This window comes from Lampetra planeri, chromosome 47, assembly GCF_965212315.1.
Source record: "Lampetra planeri chromosome 47, kcLamPlan1.2.h2, whole genome shotgun sequence".
Taxonomy (NCBI): Eukaryota; Metazoa; Chordata; class Hyperoartia; order Petromyzontiformes; family Petromyzontidae; genus Lampetra; species Lampetra planeri.
Genome location: NC_136153.1, coordinates 6,618,860 through 6,645,872, shown reverse-complemented (window position 1 = coordinate 6,645,872; position 27,013 = coordinate 6,618,860). Strand labels below are relative to the sequence as shown.

The 27,013-nt window shown below is 47.4% G+C and overlaps 1 protein-coding gene across 1 annotated transcript in view; it reads right to left on the bottom strand.

Moving 5' to 3' along the window:
• The window catches only part of LOC144733554 (protein eva-1 homolog C-like), a 65,604-nt gene extending 50,769 nt beyond the window's left edge, over nucleotides 1-14,835 (bottom strand). The window contains exon 1 of the mRNA XM_078615534.1: nucleotides 14,145-14,835. Within this exon, the coding sequence (XP_078471660.1) occupies nucleotides 14,145-14,217 (73 nt within the window). The 5' untranslated portion in view covers nucleotides 14,218-14,835. The remainder of the gene's footprint in view (nucleotides 1-14,144) is intronic.
• Nucleotides 14,836-27,013: the final 12,178 nt, after the last annotated feature.

The window sequence follows — 27,013 nt, the reverse complement described above, 5'->3', positions numbered from 1 at the left end:
CCCCGCACGGCCACGTGGGGGAAGCCTTCACCCAGCGGTGGATTGGACAAAAGAACTGCCACACATGTACACGCCAATATATTGTCGGCCACCGCATCGCGCGCCTACAGATACGCTCCTGTGGCCGTCTGGAATGCACTTTCAAATCTCGAATGACAACCAATGTTTTACTAAAACTGATCTTTGCGTTTAGTTCGTTGTCCTTCCTCCGCACCTCCGATTACGCACGGTTGGCTACGTACGGTGGAAAAGAAGTTCAACATACGTACGTACATGCAATCCTATGGGTGAGTCTGAGTGCGTGCCTGTGCATGCATGAGAATGCACACGGGGGTAAAAATAAATGCCCGAATTACGACCGGATGCGTCGCTCCCGTGCTACGGCGCGTTTCAAAGTGCCGCCCGCACCGTGTCGTGACCAAACAGAATCGCCGGCCGCGCGGCCAAGGGTTACACGAACCCCCCCCCCCCGTCTCCTGCCCCCCCGCGCAACTTGGGAACGGTCGAAACTGACGTTGAACCGAGAGCCGTGGAACCCTCGGTGCCTAGGAGCCATCTATCTGGCGGCCGCCGGCTTACAAACGGCGAGCCGTCTTTGTTTGTCTGCTCGGCGCTTGTGCAGACTTCAGACTCGGCTCGCCTGAGAAGCGAGGCGAGGTTTCACTCCGGCGCAGGGCGCGTGGACTTGCTCGTTCGTTGTAAGCGAAACCACGAGCGGGGGACCCTTTTTCCCTCGAACTGAGAGTCCAATTTTTAGTTTCGGGATGATCACGCAGCTCAGTCGTCTCTCAGTCGTTCCTGCCACTGTCGGATTTTTCTGTTGCGTGTAGTCACTTTAAGATGTTTCTTGTTCATGTTTTTGTTTTGTTGCGGTTGCAACCGAGTCAAGAGCCGCATGGCTCACAGGGTAATACCTAATACATGAAACTGGAACTGAAGAGACCCTTGCAGTGACGAAACTGACAGAGCGAACTATAATTTAGAAGCAGAGCTTTTTCCACGTCGAATGTATTTTCCGGTTAAAATATATATAATTTGTGTGCTATTGCGAATTGGTATGCCTCGGGTCAGCGTGAAATGAAGTCAAGGTTGATATCTGTCCCTCGTGCTATAGATTTTCCATCCGTGGTGGAGCCGAAGGCATCCTAAGCGTGTTCACAGATCCGAGCTGGGACCAGCGGCTTGCTTATCTCAGCTCTGAGAATGAGCGTGGGAGTTGATGGGGTCAATGAATCTCTGGGCAGTGCAAGCATCACCATTGGTGAGGTTCCATTCTCAAGGTTTGACGCCTCCGGCATCGTTCTCATTTCACTAAAACTTTTCTAGATCTTTTTTGTTATCTAGTTGGCTTTGAGCAAAACGATAAGATACATAGGCCCTTTTGAATAAAACCCCAAGGTGGAAACAAAACAGAAAGACACAAAGACACACGGACAGACGGCACGTACGCACAGACCCATGCACTTATGGGCAGATGGACAGAGAGGCGAACACACTGACAGACAGACCTGGTAAATAATACCCAGACAAAACACAACATCAGACAGATACACAGACAGCGGCACACGGCACAGCACCACAATATAACACCACCTAAACCCCTACGGCAGGGGTTCTTAACCTTGAGTGCACGCACCCCCATGGGGTGCGAGATGCCCTTTCAGGGGGTGTCAGACACGGCGAGATTTGTTTACAAGTTAAATCATCGAAACACAAATTAAGAACGGGCACTGCAAGCACGTCTGCTATGCTTCACCAAACCCTGTGTGTTCAATTCTAGATTTGAAGCTTTCGTGACTGCAAGGATTTTTTCGGTAAAGTCACGTAGGTTAAAACATTGAAATTAAAATTAATAAAAAATAAAATAATAATAAATCACGACGTTTCGGAGGCAACACAAGTCTCCGTCATCAGGTGGAACCGTCACAGCCAGATTTGCTGTAGCACTTGATACAAAAAACTAAGAGTATGAACCCTATTTGTTTATTAACATTATACATATTTTTTCAACGATTCAGAACCAAAGTGGTGCAAGGCTGGTGAGAACCACTGCCCTGCGGTGACACAGACTGGGGGCTGTTGCGCCACGTTGAGCGAGAGAAGCTACAAACCACTCTGCTCCTGATGGGGGATGGGAGAGCGCCGAACTGGAAAACCACTCCTGGCTGGAGCCCCCCTGCGACCCTCCCCGCGCCCCACATTTCCCCACTCCCTTCGCCCTGCTGGCAGACCCCCGCAGCGGTATGCTGCCCCCAGCACGAGCGTCACTCCGCGGGGCCAGGTAACACAATACGGGGGACTTGGCGCGAAAAATATTGGGTTGCAGCTGCCGCCCCATCCAGGCGTCTCTTCCTGTAATTAAAATCGTTGTGGGGGCCTCCGCGTGTGTGGTGGCTTTCGGCCCGACGCGATCACGCGCCCCTTAATATGAACCGGCCCGCCGATACAAATTGGGCCAGAAGGCCACTCAGAATCGGCATTTTTATCGAGGACCGGAGGAATCCGAAGAGCGATGGAGACCTTTTAGCAAAGATGTTCAGTAGGGGCACGGGGGGGGTGGTCAGGAAGTTACAACAACACAACAATACAAAACACGACGCGTGCATTGAAACACTTCGTGCGTAATTCATACGGGGGCTCGTACACAATTGCGCTTGGAGGCTAACGAGGCAATGTCAACGATGGCAGCTAGGACTGAAACAAACAAACATAAAATTAACTCCATGAATATTTCACGTGACGGCAACAAGACATTGCCACAACAGCAGCATGGCATCGCGAGCCTGCTCAGCTGTGGCCCATCAGCCGAGTAAAGCCCAGACAATCTGCAGCGTCGCATTCGATCGCGATGTGTTCCCGGCGATCAATCAAAACGTGAAGACGTCCGAATGTATTTTTTCACTTTTTTACTTGTATCGTTGCAAAACCCCCTAATACAACGGATTTAATCTTGATTTGAAGCTTTCGTGACTGCAGGAATCCATACTCTTTGGTTCTTTCGGTAAAGTCACGTGGGTAGAAAATAAAATAAATCACGACGTTTCGATCGCAACACAAGCGGTCTTCCTCAGGCGACAAAAATATAATCCAGCAGTGGAACTGCTGAACCAGTGGATTTACTCGAGTGAACACTTGTCCCTTCGGCAGTAACACAAGTTGCCAATCTGACCAAGCGAGTTCAATTCCAGGCCACGGCTAACACCACCAGTGGTGAGCGACATCCCAACTGGTCCTGGGTCCCACCCTCTCCCCCCCCCGTTCACCGATCCGCATTGACCAGCATGGTGAAGTATAACCAAACGACTTCCACGTTCGGCACGGCCCTCAGATGACCTTCATCCAGCGGTAGACTGTCAAAGGGACTGTCAATAGCGAATGCACGTCCAGGTATGTCAATTCCAGCAAGGGAAAATAATAAGACGGGAACAACGCACACATGCCACTCAGACCATCAGCGAGCGTGCAGCGGGGCATGCAGGGTAGGTGCTGGAGCGGAACGCCGTGTGTGTTGTGCCTCCGATTGGTCCATTCTCTTGTCAAGGAGCATAAACCATCATCACGCAAACTCCAGTCATCCTCACAGCAGCGGCTTTCGGCTAGCCATCGAACAAAGACAGTCGCCGCATCGCACACTTTCCGATGCGCTTCTGCGGCCGTCTGGAACGCTCTTCCTTCCGATATGAGGAAGCCACTGGAGCTGTGCACAGTCATCTAAGTTGAAAACTCATTTCTTTAGAACTGCTCTTTTGTGTTTAGTTTGTTTTATCCTTCGCCCGCACCTCCGATTAGCACGGTTGGCTACGTACGGTGTGAAAGAAGTTCAACATACGTACAAACAGGGAAGATGCCCGATTGGAACCTCCCAAAAAAGTGTCTCGAGCAGGCCACTATGTTCCATCATGTTGCTCACTAAGCATACGAATTCCCCCCCCCCCCCCCAACTGAACAGAGGCAGCCTCGTGGCACTGTGGTCTCGCACCAGGCCATGCGGCCGGAGTAATAAGTCACGCGTCCACTGCTGGGCAAGTGGGCATCGTTGTGCGTTCATTGTGGGCTGATTGTGCCAACTGTTCACACGTGTTTGTCACTAGAGGTGTAATAATGCATCAATTAAATGATTGATATCCATTGTTTTTAAGCTCGAGATACACGTATGCCTCTTGCTATGCTTGTGGCTACTGGTCAAGCGGCTTACTCCCGGTTTTCCAGCGACCTGGAAGTGAGATATGAATCCATGCATGCATCGAATCACGTGGACACATTTATATTTACGCAATCTTACCCAACAAAACCTCTATTGTGAAGAATCAATAGTTTATTTTTAATTTCACCTGACTTCTGTATCCACTCGTGGCCACTAGATTCACAAAGTTAAAAGAAATGCATCAATCCTTGCACGGAAGCGTCGCCATGAGTCAATCCAACTCTTTTCATCAATGATGAAGAGGTGAAACCCCGAGGCCGCTCGTCGCCTTCGTCATTTCTCTGCCGTCCTCTTTCCAGAGGGGCTGGCGGTGTGTTGAGAAACCTCCCTCTCTGTCCTGCCGCCAGTCTCTCTGCCGCCCTGTCCTTAAATCCGCATCCCCCCGTCCGCTCGCCGGCCCGCATCGCCTGCCCCCCCCCACCCTGGTGCACCTCTGACGGAGTCGCACGTCCTCGTGTGACGGCGTCGGCTGTCTAAACAGCATCATCCTCCGTGTTTGGCGGATTACACCTCCTCCGTTGGCCACGTACACCGTGACGGGCAACTGTCAATGCCACTCAAAACAAATATGTGGCTCTAATCCAGCAGTGCTAGGAGGTGGTCCAGGGAGCCCCCCCCCCCAACCAACTCTGCCCCCCCCTCCCCACCAAATACACAAGGTTTGGCCTCCGGTGCCAAAAACTCTTAAGGTTGGATCGCGGTTGTAGTCACATTTCATTTCATTCCGGTTTCGTTTGCGCTTATGAACACCATCTGCGCGGCACCGCCGTGTCCCCTTCAGAAGCAGTCGCCGGCCGTTGGGCCACGTGCGGCTCTCGAGGTCTAAATTGTGACAACCGTGTGTGCGCCGAGAGCGTGAGAACGTGGCAAAGCGTCCGGCCACTCGTGGAGGCCGGCACATCGAGCGTCGTTGGCGAGTTGACGTCCAGAACAGGTCGCGGGCTCTTCCCGTTCACGAGCTTGCGCTGAGCGGCGTGACGAAATGTGGTCAACAACACCCGTGGCCTATACAGTGTGGGGGAGCCCTTAACGCAGATTCACGGTGGGCTTTAGATTCACAGATGTCTACTGGACATCTGTGAAAACGAGCTTTATAGCCCATCGGATTCCTCCAGTATGTATAAAATCATATTCTGATGCATTGCGAAAAGGAGGTGCACATTACGTGAAAACAAGTTCTATGTTTAGAAACATATGCATGTGCACATTCAGTGCACACGTTCAGAAGCAAACAGCAGTAAACAAAGGTGTGCGTCCATATTCATGTGACCACCCCAGCCTTATCTAGACCACCAACTCCAAAGGGAGCTGAGCGTGGCCGTCTTTTTATAATTTAGAATCAACGTGCGTTCATAGTATTTGGCTGCTATAAATGTCCACATGACAAGCCACTTCGTCGAACGATCGTTTGTGGCCAGGTCGCTTCTGAAAAAGAGCTGTATAACTCACTGGGCCTTACCTACCAATAAATAAATAAAACATAATCAAATAGATTTTTCTCCAGCCTTTAGGATTGGAAGTAACATGTTCAATGCTGACAGTTGCTCTTCTAGCATATGTCTATCATGCAAGCTTCCATACAGAGTAGTCAGCACTTTCGCATTTGCATAAAAGATTATTAATGCAAATTAATTCATTGTCCTGCTGCTCGTCTGCTGGTTTTGAATGCAACGTGTCACTTCGTGACATCTCAAGGCAGAAATGGTTCACATCTGCCAATGTCGCTCAAGCGCAAACGCTTGCTACGGAATTGATTGAGCATCTCAATGAAGGAGCCGAATGATAAAGGGCTTACCACTCAGTCATTCCATCAGGATAAAGATTAGGCATGTATTACTGTTGCAGATATGTGACGAGATGTTAACTACCTCGCCTGGTATACATGAGGTTGTGGGTTCGATCCCAACCCTGACGCCTGCTGTATATTTGGAGTTTGCATGTTCTCCCCGTGATCGCGTGGATTTTTGTCCACCTCCTCCAGTTGTTCCCTCTACATTTAAAAATATGCGTTTAGAGTATTTGGCTTCTGTAAATGTCCACATGATAAGCCACTTCGTTGAGCTATTATTTGTGGTCAGGTCGAGCTCAGTGGGCCTTACATGGTAAAATAAAAATTGCAAAAAAAATTAGTTTTGTTTATTAACACACAGCCCAGCTGCAATATACATATGTATGCACACAGACACATATATGGAACGTATGTATCTAATATTGTGCACTCATGTGATTTTATCATCATGAGCAGCAATGATTTATCCGCTGCTGGATGAAGGTCCCCCCCAAGCGGTCACCATCAGTCACGTTCACACACAACGCAACAATAATAATCCATCGAGTTTCTGGATTGCATCATCCCTGCGTGAGACCTCCTCTCGGTCGCGTTCACTTCTGTGACTGTCACTCCTTCATTGGTACCAACCACCGGCCGTCATTCAAAATCAATGAGAAAGTCATTTTATATCGAGCTTTACAATAACGACCATCTCTGAGCATCCGTTTTGGCCACGTGTCCTGCCCAAGTCCGCTTACTTCCCTTGACGGTCAATGCGAGGTCTCTAATTTTGCATTTTCTCTTCGGTCAGCGGTGTTTCTCTTCCTGTCTCTCACCGCAATCCCATGCGTGCATTTCTCCGTACCATCTCGGGACGATTTTATAATATTTCGTTCGATGTTTTTTCTTCGCCGGGTACTGCCGCAAATAACGTATGCACACACGCAGCTTCAGCCCGTGTCCTTTCTGCCCTGTACACCTTCGGATCATTGATCGTGCCGGCGAGCTGAATGGAATCGCGTGTTCTCCCTCCCACGGGGCCCCCTCTGAGGAATGCGAGTCACCGCCGCCCCCGCCAGCCTTGAGAATGCGTTGCTTTGCAAGCCGTGACAGGTGTACACACTCGCCAACACAGACACAGCACGGCTTCCAGGTGAGCAGTCGGCACGAATGGACCCACACGCACACACGCAGGCAGAAACTGACTCCGTCCCACTCGCCCACACACGCACACCACGCACACCACGCAGAGACAAAGATGCCCCGCTCCCGTAGTAGCCTGCACAGGCTGCTGGGGCAATTTGCTGTCAGCGAGCGCTTATGAAGCCGGCCGTCTCTGGCTCGCCGGTGTTGATGTTTACACACCGCGCCAGGTACTTAGTTAAGGTTGGTCAAGATTTTCTGCCGAGATATTAAAAACCGCAGAGCCGGGCATTATCTTCCTTGCAGTGTGTGGAGACACAAAGGTCCCCGTTTGTTGTTGTTATCAAGGACATTGTTAACGCAGGCGCTATTATCAATACTGTATACTGTAGGTAGACACGAACAAAAACAACTGCTGGCGATTCCACGCGTCATCAGCAGCTTGTGGTGGAGAGATGTTAACTCCCTCGCCTGGTATACAGGAGGTCGTGGGTTCGATCCTGACCCTGCCACCTGCTGCATATTTGGAGTTTGCAGCTTTCCCCTACGGTCACGTGGATTTTTCTCCGGGTCCTCCGGTTTTCGCTCGACATTTAAAAAACATGCTTTTAGATTATTTGGCTGCTATACATTTCCACGTGATAAGCCACTTCGTTGAGCTATCATTTGTGGCCAGGTCGTTTCTGAGAAAAAGCTACATAGTGGGCCTTACCTCGTAAAATAAAAATAGTTTAATGTGTTTAGTTTAAGTGGCAGTAATGCCACCAAGGCCAGGTTAGGAGACCGTAGGGGCAAGTGCTGTTAGCGAGCACCTATGAAGGCCAGAACGGTACACGAGGGGGTGGGTTGGCCAGCCCCATGCCCGACCGCCTTTGTCTTCCCAGTGGCGATGTTTACACACCGCACCAGGTAATCATTATGTGGGTGAATCGACCTAGGGGAGGCCCAGTATCGGTTCAGATAATCGTAACTAGTTTTGGCTGTGAGCGGGAATCGAACCCAGGTCGCTGGGTTCATAGCACAGCGCGCTAACCGCTACACTACCGCTCCCCCCCCCCCCATACACACACACACGGAGACACGTACATAACCTAAGAGTCGTGCTCACACACCGACGCGCATTACCCCGAGGAAATCGCCCCACGGAAAGCGATACGATTGTGTCCGTGCAAGCCTTTTGTTCAGCAATGATCAGCATCGTTGATCAAAGGGACCTCGTGATTTTTGTTCTTTTTTAAAAGAGAATCAGAAATATTTACAGGAAAACACGGTATGTTATGAGCGTGGACACAGCCCCGGTCTACTTTAGCTCAACGCGATGCTTGTGCGTGTAGTTCCCGAGGTCTTACAGGTATTGTGATATATTATTTTTCCTGAGACATGTCCTGGGTGTTTTTGTATCACGGTGTGCGAAAGAAGTTCAAGAGACATACAACGATGGCTGCAGGTATGACGCATTGGGTAGTCACACTCACATCAGGAATAGGATATTGGAGGAAATGAGAAGCAAATTTCAGCCATGTCAAAATATAACAATAAGTTGAACCCTTTCTGGCAATAAAACAGTTGTGTTAAGTTGTTAAAACACAAAACTGAAACCTTTTGCAAGGAATCATGTCTGTATTAACCACATTTACTTGTGGTGAACATGAAAACAAATGCTCTGGTAGTATATGCTTTGTCTTTCAAACTGATTGGTCCACACCAGAGACAGCTTTCTTTAGATCTCAATTTTGGAGCTTTCGTGACTGCAGGAATTATTCTTTGGTTCTTTCGGTTAAGTCACGTATAAAGATAAAATAATAAATTAAATAATAGCATACGACGTTTCGATTGCAACACAAGCAATCATCATCAGGTATAAAAGAAATAGCAACAAAAATCTAACCAGAAAACTATAGACAGACACACAAGCAGACAGACATCATACAGACACACAGAGAGAGAACACGTATCGGCAGAAAGAGAGAGGTCGTTTCTGTGACGAGGCCTTAAATATAGAGAGGGGGCGGGGGCGGAGAGAGGGAGGGGGCAGAGAGCCTAGTCTCAAACAGTGTTTGACCAGAGGATGCCAAAAGACGAACAGCAAAATACAATATCACTATCATGACATTGAGAGCTCGGGGTGAGCAGCTACATTAGCCCTGTGTCCCCCAGGAGCTCATGAAGATGCATGTCTTAGGGCTGTCATGTCCAGTGCGGCGAAGTTTCACTCCACGTTCTGGGAGCTGCTTTGCGAAGTGACATCCCCCAAAAAACACGTTAAAGAGATGAAACGAGTTAACGCTCCACATCACGTCAGGTGGATTTTTTCACATCAATGCGGTTCCATCGTGCAATTTCAGGCTCTGCTGAAGATCAATTATTCCGCGGTGCCTACGTTAACCATACCCGAGGGCAATTTCCGGTCAGCTGCGGAACCGGTGCTGGTCCTTGCCACCAAAGCATGAACCTTCACCAAACAGCACCGACCCGCGTGGGCGGAGTGTGATCACACATCACCGACGTTGTGTGGGGCAGGCCTTCATCCGGCAGTGGGTCAACCACAGGGCTGTAAAGTGTTATATCACGATCTATACATTTTTTTACATTATTTTACCAGGTAAGGCCCACTAAGCTATATAGCTCTTTTTTTACGAAACAACCTGGCCACGAATGATAGCTCAACGAAGTGGCTTATCACGTGGAAATTTATGGCAGCCAAATAGTCTACTTTGGCATATCCTCTGAGTATACTAACCCTTGGCATAAGAATGTGGAATTTCTATCACAGACTCAGGGCATGGGGAGCCTTCATCCAGCAGTAGATGGCCAAAGCATTGTCTCTCTCTTGGCCAAAGCATTGTACATCACATAACAAGGGCACTTCTACACTTGAGTCACGGTTCGCTATTCCATATTTACCGATCGACAGACGTTGCCATGGAACATGCAATTGCTCTACATTAGCACTCTTTAGCACGAATGTTGAATGAAATAGATGCATGGACACCACTGAAGAGTCACAATACAGAATAGAGAATGGCAAATATGGCATTAACCAGGTTGGCAGAAAAATAATCTGTCTACTCACTGAGCCACGAACACATAACTCAGTTGAAGAGCATTGGTCTCATGCCTTCGGTGGCACACGTTCAAATCCCAGCCAACGTTGACTCAGTCATGAACCGTGATCAGAACATCACATGAATTCTGCAGATATCTTACGCACAAATGCAGACTCAAAGAGGACACTCCACAACAGCGTGGACGTCATGAACTTGGAACGGTGGAACATTTGGTGAACTTCTCTCTCCGCTGTTCCTCATTCCCCACGAACAGCTCTGAAAGTACACTCTGCATCTCCTGAAGCTCTTGACTGGATATCGAAACTCACAGCCATCGCTCCAACTGTAAACGTTTTGCTATTTCTCCACGTGACATCAACACCGGCTCATTCTCCTGAAAGCAGCACCACCTGCTTAAGGCTGCAACACATACTCAGGCCAAGCTAGCAGTGGTTGTTAAGACTCTACCCAGCCATAGGAATGTGGAGTTTCCACTACCAGCCCCCCGGCCACCGCGGGAGTTGAGCGTTTTGACTGCTGAGGAAACAGCACGAGGCAAACGTGAGCCTCACATTGCCCGACCAGCACCGTGGCCATGATAACACACGGACCGTTTATCTGGGGGTGGTGGTGGTGGCGGCAGTGGCGGTGGCGATGGCATGCAGTGTGGGTGGTGGGTCAGAGAAGACCTTTTGTGATAACGCATTGACTCTGAAAAAAGACCGCTATCGCAATAGCTCAGGAATGCGAGAAATTAAAAACAACGAGGACTTCGTTGTTTTTGTGTCCGCCCCCCCACCTCCTCCTCTCTTCTAGGTGAGCCACCCATGCAGCAACGAAAAGATTTGAAACAACAGTGAAGTGCCGTCCAATTGAGCACAGAGTATCACCCAGTAGAAAAGGCACGTGATGCAATGTCAACGACAGCTGCATGTGACGGGACCGCTCTGTTTAAAATAGTTTTGTTTACAAGTACGAGTGTGCAACACGGAACAATAATAGATGCAGATCTTGGACAGCTGATAAAGATTAATACATTTTCCAAGAGAGGAGGTGTAATGCCCCAGAAGCCATTATAAATGGTGTCAATCAAATTCAAGTCACCTAATGTAATGTTGTTAAGACGTGCTATGGACATCGTGGGGTGGAGTGGTGGGTGCCTTTGTTAGCGCGCTGCCCTGGGAATCCAGGGACTCAAGTTAAATTCCCGGGCCATGGTTAACATCATTGGCCAGTAATATCATAACTGGCCCTGCCCTCCCTGGTCCTTCACCAATCTTCACGGACCACGGTGGTCAAAACAAAATCCCTTGATAGCGTGGCGAGGCCTTCATCCACAGATGGACAAAAATGGGTGGAATTTGTTTTCTTTTATAGATACCGGTGTGTATTCACGATGTCCGGGTTACCAGTGTCAACAAATGTATACCTGTGGTATTTAAACAACGAGCAGTTCCTTTAAACATAACGCACACACACACAAACCTTTCATATATTTCTAGCTGTATTTCATTGCAACTCAGGACAGACTTTTATATTCCAAGTGTATCATTATAGGCATAGACTGTAATGTAAAGCATGTGCACTTAATACAGGGACGCAGAGAACACGTGTGTGTAGCTTATAGCCTTATACGTTTCAGTGCATAGAATGGTGGCATGCCGCTCGTTGTTATTTGAATGATTTGTGCGAAATACACGAAAACCTAGGCACCAGAGTTCAATCCCCAGTAGTGGCTAACATCAGGGGTGAGTGATATCTAAACTAGCACTGCATGATCACCCTCCACACTTCTCCAAATCAACGTGGGGAAGTAAGGTCCAACAATCCCCACGTCCCAGACAGAGTGGGTGCCATGGCGCCGAGATGTTAACTACGTTGCCTAGTATACAGGAGGTCGTGGGTTCGATACCGATCCAGACGCCGCTATATTTGGAGTTTGGATGTTCTCCCCGTGGCCATTTGGATTCTTCTTCGGTTCCTCCGGCTTTTCCCTCCACATTTAGAAACGACATGCGTTCAGAGTATTTGGCTGCTATACATTTCCACGCGATAAACCACTTAGTTGAGCTATCATTTGTGGCCAGGTCACTTCTGAAAAAGAGCTGGGCAGTGGGCCTTAGCTGGTAAAATATATATTTTTTATATCGTTTAGTTTAGAGTGGGGGGAATTTTTCATTCAGGAGTGGCTTGCCAAAGGGTGCTGCATTCACTTATACACACACGTCTCTATGAATGCATTATGTAGGAACTAGTATGTCTTCTCATTCAATGGGTGTCTAATTGAAAAGCCACACACACATGCCTTTACACATTTCTCACGCACGCTTATAGTTGTGTTACGGTGCATGGGGACTAATATAGCATTTTATAAAGAGAGACAGTGGAAACACAGGGGGAAAAAAACACACATTCAGCCATTCAGCCTGTCAGTCTCCCCACATTCCAGACCCCAGCCTCCAACAGGTATTAGATTAAAACACCAAAAAAAACTCCAGGCGATTTTTGGGTTTAAGCATCAGTCTGGAAGTATAGTTTAGACACGTTACTCGACAGGGCCACGATCTCGAAATTCACTTGAATACAAACACGCTTAGAACTGAGCGCACCTCCTCCTAGTCCGTGGCATTTCCCCGGGTAACAACTCTTGTTTCCTCCCACACGAAGTACAAACACTCATACGTGGAGCTGGCCAAACGTCTCGATGCAACGAGGACCCTGCCAAAAAAAGGAAATCGTGTCTTGAGGCTTAGCATCGTGCAGAGTGGTTCAAAGCATGGGAAAATAACCCTCCCCGACCACCACGTGCACGGCTTGGGGAGGGCCTTCATCCAGCAGTGGATTGACGATGGACTGCACGTGCAAAGGATTTACCAATTATGTGAACACCCGTGCCAAAGCCACCAGAGTGCTGTTGGGGGTCCCATGCTGTCCATATGATGCACAGTCCATGGACCCAGAGCAAGATATTTGATTTCTCGACACTCGCAGCAGCTCAACGTTAGTGGAACGAAATCCCTTTATATGGGCAATAAAGCAAATCTTGTGATAACCTTCCCAATCGTGTGGGTTATCACTCGCAATAATCCACGCTTTATTGGCCATACAAACACGTGGGTGGCTCTACAGCTTTGTCATGGAAAGTGGTACCAAGGACAGAGTCGCCAAACGAGTCGTACGTTGATAACAACAATAATGCACTTCATTTAGAGAGTAAATCCTCACTAACCCACACAACTTTCTCAGGAGGGTCCTGCATTGGAATGTTTGGCCAATATTATAAAAATTTTAATGAGAATATCAACGACAGTTTGGCTTCTTGTGTACGAACGCATGTCTGTTGAACTTCTTTTGCACCGTACGTGGCCAACCGTGCTCATCGTGTGAGAAAACCGAAGTGCCCAGAGAGAAAAAAACACACACACGCACATGCAAGAGGTGGATAAAGCGCTTTAAGCGCCGCAATGATATATTCAAGAATCCACCGCTATACCGCCCTCTCCTGGCCGCATCGTGTATTGCGAGATAGTTTCAGATTGGGACTCACCAAAGACACTTTGCAAAGGGGGCCCATCACAATCCACGCAATCGGCCCTTGTCAATCCACAGCGTGGGTTTTGAGGGGTGTTTGACCGTACGTCACCGCGCTGGTCAGTCTAGGCTTGATGAAGGCGGGTGACCATAGACGTTGTAGCAGAGTACCGTACAACACTGGACTTAGCTACAAAGTTCCTGCACTGCCCATCGCATAACTCCACAACCAACCTTTATGCATACGCACTATCCGACTCAAGTCCTGTCTAGCTTTAAGTTGAAAACAACATTTATTTAGAACCGCTGTGTGCGTTTAGTCGTGTTTAATATCCTCCCCCCACGCACCTCCGATCAGCACGGTGACCTACTACGTACGGTGCGAAAGAGGTTCAACATCCGTCAAGTAACACAGACACACACGCGAATCTCCACTTCGCTCACTCACCCGTGCGTGTGACGCTGATCAGCACCCCCAGCAGAAGAAGGGAGACGATGGAATGACGGAGAAATCGCCCCATCACAGAGATGGATAATCCCCTTCCAAACTCCGCGTTGTGTCCCCCGGCGTATCTTGAACCGCGAGCGGCGATGAATGCGCTCTTATCGCCGCCGCTGCCTCCTCCTCCTCCCTAGCTCGTCGGAGGCTCTCCGTTTCCCCGGCCCTCTCCCCCTGTCCTCCTGCGTCTGTCTGCGATCGGCACGCAAATGTGGTGGAGTGGCGACTATTGCGGTGGTCGATCTTCGCACGCAAGAAGGGGCGTGGGAGGAGGAGGAGGGGGTGCTTTTTAAATCCGCGTCTCCCGGTTATCCGGCCACCACCGCCGCTGCCGCCACGGACAGCCCCTCCAAGATCTTGCAGCACATTGAGAAAAAGTCACTCCTGCAAAAGTTTAATAAACAACAAACTCACATGCGCACCACCACTCGAACTTTGTCATGCGGCGGTGACCCACAGAAGTTCGTCCTTTGGAAGCCAAATCCCTCTTCAACTCCTTCGGTGGACGTCTCTAGCTACACTCTGCGTCGTCTCCCATCCGCTGCTTCTCTCTCTCTTTTTTTTTAAACCTTCGCTGGCCGAATCGCTCGCCACCACGCAGCGTTGCCACACGCGCGCACACCGCACACCGCCACCACCACAGGACCCACCGCTCCACCCCCCACCACCCCTACACCCCCACCACCCCTACACCCCCCACCACTCCTACCCCCACTACACCCCCCACCACCCCTACACCCCCACCACTGCAGTGGCTCATGCGGCGGCTTGGGGGGGGATTGACAAGCGCTGCAGGGAGTGGAGGTGGGGAGGGGTAACGGGGGAGGGGGCGTGGTTAAAACGTAGTGGGCGTGGTTTAAACTGAAGGGGCGTGGTTTAAACTGAGGGGGCGTGGTTTTAACTTGGGGCGGAAGCTGTGACCATATATGAGGGAGATGTGCCGCGTGCTTCTCCGAGTATCGATTTATCGTGCGATGGGGTTGCTGCGGGCACGTTCGCTTGAGAAAGCGCTGCCCCCAGGCCGCCGTGTTTGTTGTTCGATGCTTATCGAATGTTCTAACGGTGACGCGTTGCGTGGTTGCAGAGGGGAAGTGCAAACAACAACAAAAATCGATTGTTGTACTGCACTTCTATGGCTCCCACGTTGAACCCGCGTAGACCAGCGTGGCGAAGCGTGGTCGAATAATTCCCCAGGACGGGGTGGGTTCTTCCCCCCCCCCCCCAACGCCGCATCGGTTTTGACCATACTTCACCACTATTGTCGGTATCGGTTGGTAAAGGGGGAGAAGTGCAGTGCCGGTGGCTCGTGCAAGTGCGCTAACCACTGCACCACCGCTCCACCACATGAACCAATAAACGGTGCCAATGCTATGTATGGACTTGAAGTTGTAATTTAATGGAGTCGAAATATTCATTGGTTTCACCACCAACAACAACAACTGTACACAGGTACCTGCATGAATATTTTATGGACCCATGCGAGAGCCCCGTATGAATTGCAGGTATCAATGTTGCACCCTGCCATGTGAATGTGGAATTTCCACCGCTGGTTCAATGGGGATGAGCAAAACCCCCCCTCCCTCCCACCCCATTGGGCGTTTGAGCAGCAGTGTGACACTGCCGGTCATGTTTGTACCGTACATATAAAACAAAACTAATCGTACGGGCAACATGCATTTGACAATGAAATTCATCAACAGTATGTACAGCGTCGAATGATGCACGGTGTTTGGTGATGCATGTTTCAAAGACAATGCACGTAATTATCAGATCATGTTTGTTTGCATGTTCACCACAAGTACGTGTGGTTTATTCAGACTCGATTGCTTGCAGAAGGTTTCTATTTCAACTTTATGGCGGGACCCCGGGGTTCCATAAGCCCCCGGCTCTCGCATAAACTGCGTTGCGACGTCATTTAATGTCTGTTGAAGGCGAACGGCACGGCGAACTATTCATCTCGACGAGCTCTACACGATGCGCTGATCAAAGTTTCAAAGTGTTGTTTCTTCTGCGCATTCGTCCTCGCTGTTGCTCCGCTTGGACGAGACGGCAACAGAATGATCCGCGCCACGTGGGTCGCGGTGTTATTGTGCGCGGTGGGACAGAATCGCCAAAAACAAATAAATTGCGATTTTTGACTTCCGTTTATTCGGGACCCCGGGGTCACCGCCATCATGTTCATTTGGTGTTTAAACATCTAAACACCTCCTGTGTTATTGCCAGAAAGGGCAAAACCCTATTCTTGTTTTTCATACTTTGGTGATGTAAGCCAACATGTTTGCATAAGCGCAGCAAAATGTGTTTAGCCTTCGCGGATTATTTTAGGAAAATAAGAGAATGCGTTTGACTCTAAATGTACATATTTTATTCATATCAAAGTAGAGTAGTTCCAAAAATAATTGCTGTCGTAAAGCCTGCTAATGTACGTTCATTTATCAATTATTTCATGCTGCTGCTGTATTGGCAGTGGTGCAAACGCACAATTAACAACAACAACAACTCAACACATACGTCAATAACAACACCTGTGGCCTTTGAATAATTAAAATATAATAGGCGACCTTTCGGGCAATGTGCCTTCTTATCGCGTACATAACATGCTATTGACGAAACGTGTTCAGTTTCTCCTGTAATGCTCCGTATTGTTATCACGGTCTCCGTTGATGTCCAGCTGTCTGGATGGAATTTGCCACGTGTAGCTCCGATTCCACCCCAATTGCATGCATTTGGCAACATGTCGTCACCTACGTCTTGTTTAAGATGGGTTTTGTGGAAGGACGGTGAACATTATCCTTCACATAAAAAAAAATGTCATTGAATATACACTGTCATTGAACAAAGCAGTGAATTGGAAAAAATATATAGTTTCTTAGGACAGGCGCAAAAAAAAACCTCAAGCGACCAGCAACAAACAGCACCGATTAAGGTGTGAATAGAGAGAGTGTAGTTGTGGTTAAGTGTTCCTCTTGTTCCGATCACATCCAGGCCTTCCGAGCAGTGGCAGAGTTCTACGCGATCAGTTCACAGGCGTGAAACCTTCAAAAACAAGAACGTTCGTGACATCTAATCATCACCAATATCGTCATCGTGAGCTGTCATTCTATCTCCTGTGTTTAATGAAGACGGTGCCATGCTTTACACCACTGGCAACCGGTCCATGGCAGCTGCAATTAATCACATTCCTACGTGTACTTTGATTTCACAATGCCATGCCCGATTTAACATTACCTTTGTAATCAATAGCGCGGTTATTATTGCTATTGAGACACTTTGTTTGCAGTGCAAAAACATGTTACAGCACCCCAATAAACACAACACACAGAAGCGCAAGATGACATCCCCTTAAGGGGACCCCCCCCCCCCCCCAAAAAACTAAAGCGATGCACTCTGCCAACCTCGGTTCAACTTCAAATCATTCAGAAGTGTTTATTTTTTAAATCCTTTATATTAAGTTAACTTGCTTGCTTGCTTGCGCGCTTACGACCGTGCAAATCTTTCGGTCGTTTTTTAACCCACTTCCCGTGATCCGATCGAGCTGACATTTTGCACACAGACTCGTTGTGCGTGACAATTTATTTTCGTGAAAAATTTTTTCCTAAATTTTACACTTTTTAGGAAAAAATAAATTATATTTAATTACCAATTGCTTAATAGTGGCAGGCAATCATCTGACCCATAGGTGGCAGCCATCTCAAGCCAGAGGACGAGAGGACTCTAGCCGCCACGCATATAAAGGATTTATAGTGAAAAACTTTGTTTTTACGGGTTAATTTTTTTCTTTTCATGGAGCCGAACTGTGTTAGAAAGACTGGCCTGTTAACTAGCAACAAAAACTCGATCGGCCACAGACGAGTCTTATCCCAATAAACCATCGAGCTATGCAAGCATGGTACAGGATGCAGCACGGACTCCAACAATAATTACTTGTGGTATGTACAGTATATATGTTGAACTTTTTTCGCACAGTACGTAGCCACCCGTGCTAATCGGAGGTGATACAACAAACACGATAGACTAAAACACGTGCACAAATAGATCATGGAATTTTATATGGAGGCTTTACGACCCAAAATTATTAGTCATGAGTTTATCTTGGGTTGAATCGTGTAAGTATTATGTCAAAATTGAACCATAATCCTCCAGCACGCAACAGAGCCAATGAAATCAAGTTCTCAAATGAGAGCAGAGCTTTTGTTAATACCTGATTATGCTTGTTGTAAGCGCCAGTGAAACATACACCATTGTCATTCTGGATTTGCTGAAAACCCCCAATCTATTGGCATATTTATAGTAAAAAACACAATTATACCTACACAATGATATAACTCAAAACAAACTAATTATGAACCAATAAATCGTGTTCTGCAAGGGATCAACACTTCCGATTAGCCCAGTTGGCTTTGTATGGTGCGAAAGAAGTTCTACATTCATACATACACGGGATTATATGGAAGGCTAGAGAAATGAAACGCATCAGTCAGCTGGACAGCGTGAGCAGCTGGACCGAACTCTCCGTGAATCGGCGACAGATGGAAAACCTCTGTGATGGCCATCGATCGTGAGCGATGAGGATGACACCAGGTCGTGGGAATTGTTTGGACCATACTTCAACACACGCTGGTCCGTGCAGGTTGGTTATGATATCACACCTCGTTCGTGTTAGCCATGGCTGGGAATTGAACTTCAATTGGCGCGTTCATAGTGCACTGTTCTTATGTAAGTTCAGTAGCAGCATTCATTATAGCGGTGTTTTTTTGGGTTAGATCGCGTAAATATAAATGTGTCGTTAAACCCGCCACCACCCGACACTGCCGATTAGTAAGGTTTGTCATGTAAACAGAACTTGCCAATTCGTTGCTAGTACAGCACACCGGTGTGTTGGAGAGCAAATCCACAACATTTACAATCTGAGTTCGACGTTTCGCCAGTAATTACAACGAGCATCATCAGACGGGCAGTCAGATTTGTGGATAAATCCTCCTGTTTCGTTCTTTAAATTGAGGGATAGATGTGATGACGTCACTTGTGAACCCTTCACGTGCACATGTAATGAACGCATATAAATCACAATGGGTATCTATTACCGGTTGGGTTATTCATATGGTAATACACGCACGGTGTGCTGTACTAGTAACGAATTGGCCATGTTCTGTTTACGTGACAAACCTTACTAGTTGGCTGTGTCGAGTGGTGGCGGGTTTAACGACACATTTATATCTACACGATCTAACCCAAAAAAAACTCTATTATGAATGATATTGGTCGCGACAGCCTACGACGTGTTAAACAGGAACATCATTGTTTACCAAAGCGGAATTATTTTTTCCCCCCAAAAAAACATTTTTTTTCCGCTTCATGTCAGCGTCCTGTGATGTATCCATTGTTTTCACAGCACGTTTCCTGATTCGAGCTGAGTGTGCATGGAAGTCGCCACATGAAGACAATATATTTATCTTGCTCTGCACTGCATCTTAAATGAATGTATTTAAATTTCGATTTAAAGCTTTCGTGACTGCAGGGATTCATGTTCTTGGTTCTTTCGGTAAAGTCACTTATAAGGGGAAAACGTTGCCGTGGTTTTCACACCTGATGATGATTGCTTGTGTTGCAATCGAAACGTCGTGAGAATTTTATTGTTTTATATTTTTATTATTTTATTATTTCCCTTCTACGTGACTTTACCGAAAGAACCAAGAATATGAATGTATTTCGTTTTAAATTACACCTTTTTTCATGGTCGTCAATGAAATACTTATTTTTTTAATGAATATAGACATTTCTACCTATCATATCCATTTTATTTCTGCCTATTCCAGAGGTCCGTGACGCCATTTATATTCACGTATTCACTGCATGCATTGCAGCTCTTGAAATCGTAAATGCTGTGGGTTTACTCTCCAACACACCGGTGTTGCTTTACTAGTAACGCATTGGCATGTTTTGTTTAAGCGGCAAACCTTACTAATTGGCCGTATCGGGTGGTGGTGGGTTTAACGACACATTTGTGCTATGCGATCTAACCCAAAACCCTCTATTATCGAGAGCTCTTGAAATATTTTTGTTTACCGAATTCGAAAAACAAAAATGTCTCTTGTTATTTTGGTTATCGACCCCTAAACATGGGCGTCCAGTTTATTATGGGAGTCCAGTTCACCATGGGAGTCCAGTTCACCATGTGAGTCCAGTTTACCATGTGAGTCCAGTTTACCATGGGAGTCCAGTTCACCATGGGAGTCCAGTTTACCATGGGAGTCCAGTTTACCATGGGAGTCCAGTTCACCATGGGAGTCCAGTTCACCATGGGAGTCCAGTTTACCATGTGAGTCCAATTTACCATGTGAGTCCAGTTTACCATGGGAGTCCAGTTCACCATGGGAGTCCAGTTTACTATGGGAGTCCAGTTTACCATGGGAGTCCAGTTTACCATGGGAGTCCAGTTTACTATGGGAGTCCAGTTTACCATGAGAGTCCAGTTTACCATGTGAGTCCAGTTTACCATGGGAGTCCAGTTTACCATGTGAGTCCAGTTTACCATGGGAGTCCAGTTCCACATGGGAGTCCAGTTCACCATGGGAGTCCAGTTTACCATGGGAGTCCAGTTTACCATGGGAGTCCAGTTTACCATGTGAGTCCAGTTTACCATGGGAGTCCAGTTTACCATGTGAGTCCAGTTTACCATGGGAGTCCAGTTCCACATGGGAGTCCAGTTCACCATGGGAGTCCAGTTTACCATGAGAGTCCAGTTTACCATGTGAGTCCAGTTTACCATGGGAGTCCAGTTCCACATGGGAGTCCAGTTCACCATGGGAGTCCAGTTCACCATGGGAGTCCAGTTTACCATGAGAGTCCAGTTTACCATGTGAGTCCAGTTTACCATGTGAGTCCAGTTTACCATGGGAGTCCAGGTTACCACGGTCAGGCACCAGCAATCTGCAGCTCAGGAGTCGCACGCGGCTTATGAAGAACTGCTTCGTGACGTTATTTTTGAAGGACCACCGTCTCGTTTTCACATTGAGGCTCTTAAAACATTGATCCCTTTACCATATTCGAAAAAGAATAGCGATTGTTGTTATTTTGGTTGCCGACCCCTGACCTAAGACACGAAGTAAACAGCACAAATAAAAAAGCATCACTGAATTTGAATTTCTGATCCATCTGCCACATTGACATAACCAAGGTGGCGGCATCAAAGCCTCCACTTTGGCACTGTAGCGCCCCACAAATGCCTAATTTCCACAACCAGTGGGAACCAGTGGCATAGCGTGGCTGCTATGGACCCGGGTACATCTGATGAAATGGTTGTCCTGCCAACTTTCTCCCCCCTTTGTGGCCCAGCACCTGGGCACCTGTGGCCTGTAGTCACTGGTGCAGTGGTACCACCCGCACCTCGATAGCTACACCACTATACGTATGCATGTACGTTGAACTTATTTCACACCGTACCAAGTCAACTGTGCTAATCGGAGGTGCGGGGAAGGACCAAAAAAAATAAAGGCAAAATTCAGTTCTAAAGAAATTAGTTTTCAATCTAGATGGTTTAAAAGTGCAAAGCTCCAGTGGCTTGCTAATATCGGAAGGGAGGGCGTTCCAGACGGCCGCAGAAAGCGCATCTCAAAGCCCGTGATGCAGTGAGCCAAAAGCCGCTGCGAGGATGACCGGAGTTCGCGTGATGGTTTATGCTCCTTGACGAGATCGTCAAGGTATTGTGGTGGGAACCGTCTGGCACCGTGCTTGTTTTTTCCAATGACACAATCCTAACGGAACTGATCCTGGTTAATTCCCACACCGAGGGACCCCGAGCTCCCTTCCACGTCTTTCCCACTGTGCAACAGAGCCGTGCCTGGACCGTGTCAAGCCAGCCGAGTGCAGCTTACGAAGCGCCAGATTTCTTTTTCTACTGCCGAACCAAAGCCGTGCCGCTGAAGTCACATCCAATGCCTTAAATGATTAACCCCACCCTTGGTCCTGGCCGCGAACCAGATTCAGATTTCTTGTCAGCTTGGGAAAAAAACAATCGTAGAGCGAGGACCCCTCGCTAGCGCGGCTCGGGTGTGCTGGTATTTTACTTTTGTGACCAGAAGCGCACGCTGTTCCCGGGTCATTCCAGTGCCGGCCGGGCCAGGCTCCCAGTGGTCGTGGAAACAACGCAAGAGGCTGCAACATCAGGGGGGGGGGGGGGTCCCATTTCAAGCGGCAGATGCAGGGGCAGGGCATTATCACTGTACAATGAACCCTTGTGACCAAGTGTGGATTAACATTACTCGCACTGGGATCCTTGCCCGTGCCCTCCACAATTACTTTTGTCATAGAACATTGTTTCACTTTGTTAAATACTCAGTGGGCTTGATAATCTTGTGGGACCCTTCTGCCCTCAGAATTGTCTTCCGCCGCACAGCATGTTTGCTATTAGTGGCATAGTGTGGGTTGGCATAGCCTCCGGTGCAAGGAATGAAAAGAGGGCCCCCTGTCCAATTTGCCAAACCCATGGTAGCGTGTTGCATGGGCTTCTCCAGGGCCCTTTGTGCAGTGGCACCGCCTGCACACCTAAAAGTTAACGCCACTGGTAACTGACTGTATGTTTTGCCAAAATCATTCGTTTGTATTGCAATTTTAAGTGTGGATTACCCAACGTTAACGCAAGCTTCTGCCAAAGGAAATAAAAAGATGGTCATGTCTATGCGCCGCTTCTCGGTGGCAGCCCCAACAGTCTGGAACGATATCCCTCTGCACATTCGCAGCATCACCTCAATCGCCTCCTTCAAGAGAGACTTAAAAACTCACCTCTACAATCATGCTTTTGAGCGACTCTGAGCTTGGCTCCGCGCCTCTGAGTTGCGGCCACTACGTCTGCAAATTTGCGCGCGTTACAAAAGCTTTGCATTGTTATACCCACAGCGCTAAGATAATTACCACTGCTATTTCACGCAACATTGTAATGTAATCTTTTTTTTTTCAAACAGTCGGATAGCACAGCGGCTCTGCCGTGTGACATTTAACCCACGCGAGCACGCGCAAAGGCGCATTGAGAAAACAATTCCAGAAAGCGCCTCGTTCTTTAAAAAAAAAAAACACGCAACTTTTTGGCATGAAATGTTTTTCTGAACTTATCAAAGAGCTGCCCAGAAAAAAGCCCCATTGGTCGTCAGGCCCACAGGCCCCTAGGTGGAGAATGGACAATGTTTATGGGAAACAGACATTGCTTTGACGGGGCTCTCGGAGCGGAGCTGACCGAGGGACCAGAGGGCTTGATGCTTATCACGAAGAGAAATAAACACACAGATAAGAGTGGGGGCCCTTTTTCAAGAACCTCGGAGGCCAACAGCTGTTTCCCCACAAGGTCTACCTTGCGTTTGCATATGCGTACGATTGGATGCGTGTAGATGTGCCTATGTAAGAATGTACATTCCAGGTTTGTTGGTCAAAATCATGGAAAAACAATAGAGTATTTGCAGTGTTTTGATAATCCACTGCTGATTGAAGGTCTCCCCCACGCCACATCGGCTACCGAGGTTGTTTGGCCATACTTCGTCACACGGGTCAATGTGGGTTTTGAAAAAAAGGCTTAGGACCGATTCAGATATCACTCACCACTGCTGTTAGCCACGGCTGTCAATAGACGCTCGTTCACTGGATTCAGAGTGCAGCTTGAAAACTGCTGTGCCACCACTCCCCGTGTTTACATGCATGTGCAGAGTGATATAAGCAAGCCAGTCAGTTTGTTGATTCTTTTCTATTGTTCTAAACCAGCACAATGATTTTCTTACACAATAACGCACTTCGTTGTGAATTCCAATAATTGAGTATTGGAAATATATGTAACAATGTGAATGGATATTATCCATTCATTCAATAATGTCCCTGTTTACCATGCCACACTGTTTCGTATGGCTGATGTTAATACATTGATGTGACTGAGCCAAATAACTGCGTCAGCAGTGGTGGAGTTTATCGCTGTGATGATGCCACCTTTGTATTTGTGAATCGGACTTTGGGCCGTCAGATGTTCCACGGTGTGTTCTGGGTATCCACAGTCGCACACCGCCGGAGATTTTACATTTTCTGCTTGTGCATTGAGTATCTGCGACTGCCATGCATTGTGGGTACGCGTTTCGGGTTGCCCAAAAGCTTCACGGAAGATTGAAACCAGGGATTTATTCTGTGTTGGGGTGTGTATAAGTACCACCAGACAACCCCATGACCAACAGAGCATGGGGAGACCTTCATCTAGCAGTGGATTGACGAAGGACTGAACATTAGTATTACTACGAAGAGGCTATTGAGACCCAAAGTATATATTTTTAAAGAGAAACGTGGACTTAAACATGTATAACATGAAAGCGAGTCAGAGCGTATAACAATAACATGCATACCTATACAACAAAGGGCATGATAACACGATGTAACACAATTTTTGTTCCTGGGTACTAAGTGTTATTTTGTAATTGCTTACGCACAAACTTTGCTTTTGTGACCAGGACAGTGATATTTTGAAATGTACCTATTTTCAATGAGAAAACGGGCGAATGTATGTCTTTTCGTTCACGTAAAGTCAGAAAAAACTACATATGAATCAAAATTTACATGTATTTATACTAAAGTAATGCAACAATGACTACAACAGATTTATAAGTGAGTAGTTTTTCGAGATTTACGATTATAGTGTAAATCACTTTCACGAATCAGCCCCCTAATGTAGTCTCCCATCATGTTCTCGTTATACTGTCCTTGGTAGCGGCGTTCAAAGTTCAGTATATCCTGGTGGAAGCGCTCGCCTTGCTCCTCCGAGTACGCTCCCATGTTCTCCTTGAATTTATCAAGATCGGCATCAAGGATATGGACTTTGCGGGATATCCTACAACCCATTGTGCCGTAGTTCTTCACCAGAATCTCAACCAGCTCCACGTAGTTTTCGACCTTGTGATTGCCCAGGAAGCCACGAACCACTGCGACAAAACTGTCCCAAGCCGCTTTCTCCCGACTAGTGAGCTTCTTGGGGAATTCATTGCAATCCAAGATCTTCTTTATCTGTGGTCCGACGAAGACACCAGCTTTGACCTTTGCCTCAGACAGCTTAGGCAAGAAGTCTTGAAGGTACTTGAAGGCTGCCGACTCCTTATCTACAGCTCACAAAGTATGTGGGGAATAATCGCCATTTCTGTACTTATGAGGCATAAGCAATTAGGAAATCACACTACCGAGGAACAAAATAAATAAATAAAGTTGTTACACAGTGTAATATTTAGAAGCAACATTCAAAACGAATGAACATAAAGACTCGGCAATAGGTTAGGTAAAGTCCAAGCGTGCAGGCATTTAAACATGTTTCTTATTATATTACTTGTAATAGAGTCCAGCTGTGCCGCTGACAAGCAGAATACTTAAGGTGCGCACGGAGGTGCGATTAGACGCTTTGGGTGGCACCTTATAAAACTGACTGAAACCGGGCTAGACACTTCATACACGAGACATGGGAAATCAATGTGTCACGACTCATGCAAGAGCAGCCCCGGGATTATGTGCAGGTGTTGGTGCACACAGGTGCAACTCTGAATGTCTGCATGCGTGCAAGGCCGATGCTGCCTTCTTTTTGCAGAGCGCGAAAGTTGGCAACACGTGCTGGACGTTGAAGGGAAAATAAAATGACATGTCGTGAAGTTAAGACGCAAAAGCCCACGTGGCAGCCGGATTTACAATTAAATACAATGTCTACGTGCCGTGTCTCCTATATGGCACGAGACCATTAAGTCAGATGCCATGGCTTTTTTCTAAGTGACATCACCAATTACTTCAAAAACCAAATCAAAAAGTGGTTAAAAGGGTTTTTTTTTCATACTCAATTGAGCATGATCAAGAGGGTTTTTTCATACTCAATTGAGCATGCAGCCACGGTCATCTCCATGTCTGCAGCCCTGTGCCAGTGGTGAAAATCCCAAATTATTTTGGCAGGGTTCAGGATATATATTGATGTTATGTCGCCCCCTTAAATTCAACCCCTGATCAGGATAATTGGGTATGTACCCTTTTATCTGGCAACAAAACGGACACCTTTTTTTACAAGGAGTCATGTTTGCATTAACCACAATACCTGCAGTCGGAATGCAAACAAAAAACACAACTCTGATAATGGATGCACTGTTCTTGAAATTGATTGGTCCACACCCGGGACAGCTTTCCTTAGAGCCTAGTCTCACATGGTGCTGGACCAGATGACGCCAAAAGGATTTGAACGTTAAACCCTCCGATTGCAAATCGTGTTAACCGCACCATGGCAATACGGTTATAAACTAAAGTATTGTTGTTTTTATGTTTTTTTTAAATTAAGTTAATTATAAATCATTTCCGCACATGGGCATCAGAGAAGTATAATGTTCGTATGTGACACATGTCAATACAGTTATACGTTATGAGATGTATGGCAATTCACAGGACCCTTATATTTGGACTGCATGGGATGGCTTTTTGAGACGCATAATTCTCGACAGTCAGATTTGTGGATGCGTGGTGATGCCAGCCCCCTTTTTGTACTGACCCAGGGGCCCTGCATTTCAAGTGAACGAGCCTGAGATGTCCAAGCTCATGCCCCCTTCCTGACAGCCCCCCCCCCACCCCCAGCGTCCCTTACCTGTCATTGTTGTCCCAGGATCCGTCCTCTTTGCAAGGTCGCAGTCCTGTGGAAAAAGAACGCGGCCACAACTTCTGGCATTGTGAGATGTTCCCACTACTAGGTTGTGTTTTGTACCTCAGATGTGGCATCCGTAATACCCCACACATGACCCCACGGGACTGCACCAGGAGGGGCAGAGGCACTCCCTGTACCC